This window comes from Macrosteles quadrilineatus, unplaced genomic scaffold, assembly GCF_028750875.1.
Source record: "Macrosteles quadrilineatus isolate MER2022 unplaced genomic scaffold, UCM_ALF_1.0 Scaffold_2__2_contigs__length_208266976, whole genome shotgun sequence".
NCBI lineage: Eukaryota > Metazoa > Arthropoda > Insecta > Hemiptera > Cicadellidae > Macrosteles > Macrosteles quadrilineatus.
In genome coordinates this window covers 97,755,585-97,765,123 of record NW_026542595.1, presented here as the reverse complement: position 1 = coordinate 97,765,123, position 9,539 = coordinate 97,755,585, and the positions used below count along the sequence as shown (strand labels likewise).

The 9,539-nt window shown below is 36.3% G+C and overlaps 1 protein-coding gene across 1 annotated transcript; it reads right to left on the bottom strand.

Annotated features, from left to right (window-relative positions):
- Positions 1-7,236: 7,236 nt before the first annotated feature.
- LOC128984657 (uncharacterized) lies at positions 7,237-7,719 on the bottom strand. Its single transcript, XM_054403990.1, has one exon. It carries the CDS (start codon positions 7,717-7,719, stop codon positions 7,237-7,239), a length of 483 nt encoding a protein of 160 aa, XP_054259965.1.
- Positions 7,720-9,539: the final 1,820 nt, after the last annotated feature.

Here is a 9,539-nt window from a genome sequence, read left to right as displayed (position 1 = left end):
AGTGTAATTTTACTTGTATTCGCTAACATTTATTGAATGTAGAGGCACGCTTTATGTTTTACTGTCATTGACATTGCTTGTACAGCTCGTGTCTGTACAGAGAACAACAGCTGTTAATCATGTACGACATAAAATACGACACCGCTGCCAATGAAAGACAATACCGGTGTTTGGTCAACGAAAATATTAAATGAAATCGATGAAACATGAAAAACAACAAAATATGTAAATGAGAGGTTGTGGCTACTGTATTAAAAATTAAAGTGCTTCGCAATTTATACAATGATAGAAAGAAAATTACGTTAATATTCAATACCGAGATATAGAAAATTAGAGTAATTACTCATGAAAACTGTTTATTGTAAACAAGGTTTGAGATATTTGAGATATTTGAAATCTGTTTGCGGCAACCTTCTTAGATATGAGGGGCTACAATAATGACGGTCAATTTTGAAAATATCGCCCTTAGGGGTAGTGGTGGTAGGGGGTAGCTCAAAATATTCAAATGACAAGTATAGTCGAGTCTGGTATCATTTTACAGGTCTTGACGAAACATGACAATTAACATATAGAAAATACAAATCGTAGTGTTAATAACGAAATGGCAGTTCAAAATCCCTTTTAATGACCATTGTCTTAATCATCTTTAGCTGCCATTTTGCTATTAACTAGACTTCAACGTAGTATTGTCCGTTGTGCGGCAAATCAGAACACAGGAACAGCTATTTTCACGTAGGAGACAAAGCTAAGCATGTAAGATTTATTTTTGTGCACGAGCCGAATCCGATGACGGGAATAATTGGAGGAAGAGCCGAATATTCACTTTCGGTAGAAGCTAAGAACGACACGTTACTTATAAACGCAAAAATCTTAATTTACAACAGAAGTTTGTTAGAATATCAAACCTCAGTAAAATTAAAACTTCTCCCTAGTTAACTAGTTAAATATAATACAATCAAACCTACATTACAATTTAATAGTTTAAAGTTGTTTTTATTGTGCAGTAAACACGCACTACAAGTCAATTTAGGTCACGCCTATTTTTGTCAACATTTGTTTTGTTGAACAGTAAAGAAAACTGATTACAACTATAGTATTGGAAAAGTTAATATTTGATTTAAGCAAGGGAATATCAACTGTTTCCCTTGCTTTAAATTAGCGTAATACCAAACGTCGTATAGTTTTAAATATGCAAGAAATATAGGAATTTTCCTATCAATTTTGGTATTTTAACGCCATAAAAAAAATAAAATATAACCTATCCATTAAGCCAAGAATTATATCCACGGATATAAAAAATAAGTAATTAATTTTTAATTGAGAGTTAAACTTTGCTAAGTATGTAGATTCTAAATTGTTGTAAAAGTTACACTTCGTGAGCCATAATATTTTGAATACTACTGTATCGTTTGATTATTTTCGAACAATAGTTGGTTCTTTAAGCTTATTTAGATTATTAGGTTGTTATTGTCTTAACTTACCGCAACAAAAAAAAAAATGTTGTTTACATTCTGCAATAAAATGGCAAGTAATTTCCAAAGCAAAACGGAATGTTCAATAATCATTGATACAAATTTATGATTTTGGAACAAAAAGCCAACAAGCATCTTCTTGGGAACTCACAATTGTTTGTAAGAAACACAAAAGTCTCTTAAAATACTTTGCTGGAACTGTTCAAGTGGAAAACTTTTATTTTGCTGTCAAGAACCTAAGTTATGACTTGTTACCAAACACAACGTTATTATTTTCGTTTCAATTCAGATATCTCAAACGTTCATTATTATTTTAGTCATCACCTGTACCTATGTGCTAGGCTCAATAATTTCCTCTATATACAGATGTCAACTTTAGTATTAAACATGTGAAGTGTCATGTCAACAAATGACAAGCAAACAATGTTATCTATCTCTGATGCGAAGGATTTAGTTGCTGTTTTATAATTGGCAACACATAATACAAAATCCCCTGAGCAATGTTTAATGATAGAGCCCAGGATACCAATGTTGACAAGTGCGGCGGAAGATAGCTGTTTCGTTTCTTAAGTACCGATAAGCTTTTGGGCTTACACTTCTAAGAGATATAGCAAATGCAATGTCCTCTTTTGCCCATTTAGGTCTTTTATGGTCTCTTATTTAAATGCGTTTTATTCACCCTGTGCTAATAAGAGGGGTTATTATAATCTTTTCAATTTTCGTATTCAATGCATTTTTGTCACTTACACGAGGAATAATAGTTAATCCAAAGTCTCCCTTGTTCGGTGTTCTACATCGCTTTTTCCCACCTTGAATTTTTCATTTCCAGTTTTAATTTAAATATTTTCCTCTTCTATAACCTTGATTTTGACAGGTTCCGCTGCCTTGAAATTACCTTGATAGGTACTTAGACTTCTAGTACCAGGTCATTGAGATCTACAGAAACATTTTCTTTTCAGGGTTCCTCTTTTTGACTAAAAAAAGGACAAAGTGGTTAAATAACGACATTAGAGTACAGCTGGACGTAGAAACTTAGTATGTGTCAAGGCCCAATCCATATATGTATAATCAACCCTTAAGCACTTTCATATTATACTGTACAAAGAATAAATAGAAACATAGAAATAGAATCATATGTTATAAAAATCAAAACAAATAGTGCAAGAATTCTAATGTAAAATAAAGAACATAAATGAAGTGAGTGAATGTTATTTTACAAGTGTTACTTTCAACAAAACTTCATTTTTAAACTTATCAAATGGTCCTTCGAGCCGGATTAATTGTGCACAGCATCTATTGTAAGTCCATTTTATCAATTCCTACAGTTTGAAAATTACTGTTTTCCACCAAGGAATCAACAGATTCACATTGTGCTGTTTTCCTATCCAAGAATCAACAAGTTACACAATCACAGTCTAAGCTTTGGGATATTGGACCTGAATTCACATATCTTATTCATTTTTTGTTCTTTTGGCCCTTTTCAATTACTTTACCTTGTATGTACAGCCACAATTGGTCCCATTGTTAGACCACAACAATTCAAGCTAGTTTCTTCTAACCCACTTCTAGTAACATGACGGATAAAGTAGTTAAGAAACTATAAAGCCAACTTGAAGCGGTCCAGTTTAGTAGAAATTGTACTTTGAAGAAAATAGACAAAGTTTATAACCTAGGCTTAAGCTCAGGAATAACAACCGAGTCTGAAGATTGTGAATCCTTTAAAATTCGTAGTGCGTCCATTCATGAGTTATTTGAGGAATATAACACACTCCAATCAGAAATAATTGCTTAGAAAAGTCAATTAGATGAATTAGATTAAAGTGAAGTAGAAGAGCTCTCTGATAGTGTTAGTGACAAATATTACTACATTTTAACTGTTATATCAAAGAATGCCCCTCCCGAAATTGAACAAGTACAACCACTTAGTTCTAGATCTGAAACTAACCATTTGCCCGTACAAAGCCAAGCAAAGTTACCTAAATACATTTTCTGACAATTGCAAAGAATGGCCCAAATTTAAGGATTTATTTAGACAACTAGTGCATGAAAATAAACCATTGTCAAACTTTGAACGGTTCATGTACCTTATTGGCTCATGTACAAACGATGCATTGAGGTTAGCAAAGAATCTCCCCATAACTGATGTCAATTATACCATTACTTGGCAAAGTTTTGTATCTAGATTTCAAAATAAGCGTAAACTTGCTACATGTTACTTGGATGAAATACAAAACATATCTCCAGTAACTTCAAAATCTCCAAAGGCTTTGAGAAACTCCATTGATACCTTATCTGAAAATACAAGTGCCTTAAAAACACTAGGCCTACCTGTTGAGCAATGGAGCTTTCTCTTGCTTCACAGTGTTGGTTGCAAAATTGATCATAAGATGCGCACTGATTTTGGACCTAAACATTCTGATATTGAATTGGCTACTTTTTATCAATATTTGAGTTTTCTAGATGAACAGTGTAGAGCTCTTGAAACTATTCAAACTTCTGTGACCGAAGTTTCCACAAATATAAGCAACAGTATAAGCCTACGCAATACACTAATAATAGGCCTTATTTTCATCAAAGAGCCTGTGTATTGAATGTCTATGCAATAAAGTGCTTATTTTGCAAGGAAGCTAACACAATTTATAAATGCGAACGTTTTGGACGACAAACTCCTGCTCAGCGTAGGGATTGGATTAAAACACAAAATGCTTGTTTTAATTGTTTACGGACCTCGCTTAAACTAAATGAGTGTACTTCGAAAACTAGCTGTTTTAATTGTGGAGCAAGACACAGCATTTTACTACATAATGATGATATTGGCCTAACCAACAAGGCTCAGGTTAAGTCAAGTCCCTTGCATGCATGCAGCAGTGTTAGTCTCCTTTAGTTTTGTTAGGAACTGCTTTAATTCATATAAAGGATAGATCAGGTCAATTCCAACCAGTTAGAACTTTGATTGATTCTGGATCTCAGAATTCCTTTATAACTGAAGATTGTTGTCAGCGCCTGTGCCTTCCTCGAAAGAAATTCAATGAACATTTATCTGGTATTGCAGAATCTACTGTTTTATCTACTAAAGGAGTTGTATCGTGCACTCTGAAACCTCGTTTTGATTCTGAACTTCGCCTTCAGACTAATGCTGTGATTCTGAAGAAAATTACATCTCAAATGCCTTCTACCTCCCTTCCAGAATGTATCAAAGACGAATATAAACATTTACAACTTGCAGATCCTACTTTTGACGCACAAGGAAAAATTGAATTTTTGTTGGGTTGCATACTTGTACCCTGAGGTAATGAATGGCAGGTGGATGCCATAATGTTTTTGATAAATTGATAAAATTAGGCTTATTATTAGTGTATTGCGTAGGCTTATACGGTTTGTTTTTGGAAACTTCAGTCACAGAAGTTTGAATAGTTTCAAGAGCTCTACACTGTTCAGTATGGGTTGTCTAAAGAAAGGTCTTGGTCCGTAAATATGTCTTCAAAAGAGAAACGTGGTAAATTCCTTTGGGGTTCTGCCCAAGTAGCCTTTAAAGTTAACTCCCTGTGTTGTTTTTAAGAAGGAAAGATTTAATTTCTTTTTCTCCTCTAAATTGTGAGAATGTTTATGCGTAGGGAATGAATGGTCTTTGTCTGTAGATATATCATAAAAAGAGTTTTGCGGATCACACTGGAGCCTGCTTTTCCACTCCAGAAAAACGAGGTCATTTACATACTTTTCCTACAGTTTCCTGACAAGATGGGCTTCCTTGAACTGATTTTAGCACGCAAAGTAGCTAACTGCTGCATTTACTCACTTTTGTGGCACTCATTTTCTTTTGCCGTACTCTAGTATTTCAACCAAACAACACAAACAGTGTGCTTTTAAATAGGCACGTTATTACGTGTACGATTGAAAAAATTGGCAACACTTAAAAATACTACGAATACGATCAGCGTGCAATGTTTCACATTTCGTACAAAGCTTGGATTTAACCTGACCTAAAACGTGTTGTTTAGGGTTTATAAGACTAATTAATTTAAGAAAACAAAAGAGCCCTTTTAATGAAGAGAAAAAAAAAATACTTGTAGAAATTAAAACTAAAGCTACATCTCAGTTTAAGAAATAAAAATTAGTAAGCGGTATTGATATTTGTATTTTCTTGTTAAATTTTACATTAGACTCTGTAAAAAATAAAGTTTTTTTTAACAGAATCAGTATCGTAATTTTTACTTTATGATGAATCTAATTGTTATGGCCGCTTCTTCTCCCAGAATAATAACACATTAATAACACATTAAATGGGTTAAACTACTTTTGATTGATAATTCAATACAATTATCTCATTTCATTTTGCCAACCGACGACTTAACAGCTACTTTTAGGTGTAAGACAAAGTAAAGGTTTAAGGCGATTTCTCTCTTTCTGTGGCATTATTATTTATGGAGTCACGCAATTGTTTCTAAAACACTTTGTCCCTGAAGTGAGAAAGTTTTAATGCTTGGTTGTTGAGGATGTTAAGGGCCTAAATGATCACCACATTTTCTCCGTCTCCAAAACAACTCGTACTCTTAGTACTTTGTTACTACTCAAAGAAGAATAATCTTTGGGAAATCACTTTTCTGAATTTTGCTATTTATTAGTTCTATTTTTTTTCTTAACAAAAATAATAATTTGAGTCCTGTAATGATCCTACCAATTTGTACGACTGGTTATAAGCATCAAACTTATATGATTTCTTGTTAGTAGGCTTCAGACAGTTCACAGTTTATAATTATACTTCTGGACATTGTTCTGGAACATTAGCGGATTACCCTGAATCAAGCTCCATGTCTTCTTGGGAAAAGCAAGTCAGTATGTTGTGCATGTTTTGAAACAGCCCCAGGAATTTTCTCCTATTTACGTGGTTCTCGACGAGCACAGGGTTGGTTCATCACCCTCCGTGCAGTTCTACTACCTTTTGACAGCTTTGCCGTACATCCATAGCCATACATCCATGGCTCTGGTACGAAACTCTCCAGATTCTTGGCAGCTCTGACATACATCTTTGGCTCTGGTACGAAACTCTCCAGCTTCTTGGCAGCTCTGCCATACATACATGGCTCTGGTACGAAACTCTCCGCCTTCTTGGCAGTTCTGTCATACATCCATGGCTCTGGTACGAAGTCTTTAGCTTCTTGGCAGCTCTGTCATACATCAATGGCTCTGGTACGAAACTCTCCAGCTTTTTGGTAGCTCTGCCATACATCCATGGCTCTGGTACGAAACTCTCCAGCTTCTTTGCAGCTCTGCCATACATCCATGGCTCTGGTACGAAATTCTCCAGCTTCTTGGCAGCTATACCATACATCCATGGCTCTGGTACGAAATTCTCCGCCTTCTTGACAGCTCTGCCATACATCCATGGCTCTGGTACGAAACTCTCCAGCTTCTTTGCAGCTCTGCCATACATCCATGGCTCTGGTATGAAATTCTCCGCCTTCTTGACAGCTCTGCCATACATCCATGGCTCTGGTACGAAACTCTCCAGCTTCTTTGCAGCTCTGGTATACATCCATGGCTCTGGTACGAAATTCTCCGCCTTCTTGACAGCTCTGCCATACATCCATGGCTCTGGTACGAAACTCTCCAGCTTCTTTGCAGCTCTGGTATACATCCATGGCTCTGGTGCGAAACTCTCCAGCTTCTTTGCAGCTATACCATACATCCATGGCTCTGGTACGAAAGTCGCTAGCTTCTTGGCAGCTCTGTCATACATCCATGGCTCTGGCACGAAACTCTCCTCCTACTTGGCAGGTCTGTCATACATCGATGGCTCTGGTACGAAACTCTCCGCCTTCTTAGCAGTTCTGTCATACATCCATGGCTCTGGTACGAAACTCTCCGCCTTCTTAGCAGTTCTGCCATACATCCATGGCTCTGGTACGAAACTCTCCAGCTTCTTTGCAGCTCTGGTATACATCCATGGCTCTGGTACGAAATTCTCCGCCTTCTTGACAGCTCTGCCATACATCCATGGCTCTGGTACGAAACTCTCCAGCTTCTTTGCAGCTCTGCCATACATCCATGGCTCTGGTATCAAATTCTCCGCCTTCTTGACAGCTCTGCCATACATCCATGGCTCTGGTACGAAACTCTCCAGCTTCTTTGCAGCTCTGGTATACATCCATGGCTCTGGTGCGAAACTCTCCAGCTTCTTTGCAGCTATACCATACATCCATGGCTCTGGTACGAAAGTCGCTAGCTTCTTGGCAGCTCTGTCATACATCCATGGCTCTGGCACGAAACTCTCCTCCTACTTGGCAGGTCTGTCATACATCGATGGCTCTGGTACGAAACTCTCCGCCTTCTTAGCAGTTCTGTCATACATCCATGGCTCTGGTACGAAACTCTCCGCCTTCTTAGCAGTTCTGCCATACATCCATGGCTCTGGTACGAAATTCTCCAGCTTCTTGGCAGCTCTAGAGAAAGTGAGCCTAGAGAAGTGAGCCTAGAGAAAAAAATTAAAAATAGGATACACAGATAATCTAGAGAAGCTCACCTTTTCCTTTTTTTTAGTTACTTTGGTAGGTTTTCGACAAAAGAATCCATCGGACTATCCCATTGCTTTTTCAGTTCTTTCGCTGGTCTTTCAACGACAGCTGATGTATCATTCCATGCATCCATTCTCTTCATCTTGTGGAAATGCAAAGGGTGCGACAAGTCCCACAAAATCGGTCGATTCTTATATTCATGAGTTCTCTGCTGACCACTCCATGATGTAATTTCAAATCAAATCTTCCAAAGTCACCAAACAAAACAAACCACGCGTAGACATAATAATTTAGATTTAATCACAAGCAGACAACTTTTTATATTTACAATGGAGTTTTACAACTGATCCTCCGTAATTTTCTATTATTCTTATTCGACATTTAATGTAGAACACAAAAATGACATTATCTACTCAAATCCATATACTGGTAATTGAAAAACCGCCGTGTTAAGTTTAAAAACATAGCTATTTTTGAAAAATATAAAATAATTCTTTGGAAAGCTAATTTTTAGACTTGGAACCTGTTATATTCATCATGTCACTGCATTTACTTTGTACTTACACCAAAAAAAATTGGTCACACTGAGTACCAATCACCCTGTATTTAAATAGAATTAAAGAATCTTAACAGCTGGTTCAACTAAACAATGTTATTCTATGGTGTTCAATAGCATTAAAATTTAATAGGTTTACCAACAGGGTGCAGCACTATTATTTTTTTTTAAATTAATGACAACAGCTAATTTGCAATCAAAAGGTTATTGAGCGTAGCGAAAGCAAACGAGCTCACCTGAAGGCAAGTGAGCGCAGCGATTGAGCTCCAACCTAAAGGTGAGTAAGCGTAGCAAACGAACTTCAACCAAGACATGATTGAGCCATGCGAACGAGCTCATCTTGAAAATGAACGAGCATTGACATAAAACCACATTAGAACAGGACGACGTCTGTCGGGCCAGCTAGTAGACTAATATTATTCAATATTCAAAGCAAATTAACCGTATTTTAGCTCTCTAGCTAATGTTGACTATGAGTATTTACCAATGCTTGAGCAGGTATATTCAGCAAAAAATGTGGACAGCCGCCATTTTGATGAACCTTTTGAGACGCAGTTTCGAGCAATGAACTCCCCTTAACAAGCCCTTTAAAATTATGTGCATATCAACCTATGCTTACATTAAAGATTGTGTACCTACTCCTCGTGGGTCGTCTCCTGGTGGAGGTCAAAAAATGGTAATGCTTGCAAAAGTTGATGTAAAAGATTTTAATTTTCTAACGGATTTAGTTAGAAAGATATTAATCCATTTCCAGACTTTATTGTCACCCTTTATAGGTAATAGAAAAGAGGGAAGTTCGTTAATTTTTGCCATTCTCTTAAGTTTACAAGAAAAAACGTAGATCACATTGGTTAGGGATCGAAAGAGAAAAAGATCCTGAGAATTCTATGGTGAAACAATTTTAATATTACAAGCTAGTAAATAAATTTAAAATCTAAGGTAAACATTAATTTATTACAGGTGTAATACTATATTACATACATATAAATTTAACGCAAT

Excerpts from the sequence above, each read along its gene's own strand:
- LOC128984657 (XM_054403990.1), bottom strand. The coding sequence starts at position 7,719 with ATGTATGACAGAGCTGCCAAGAAGCTAGCGACTTTCGTACCAGAGCCA.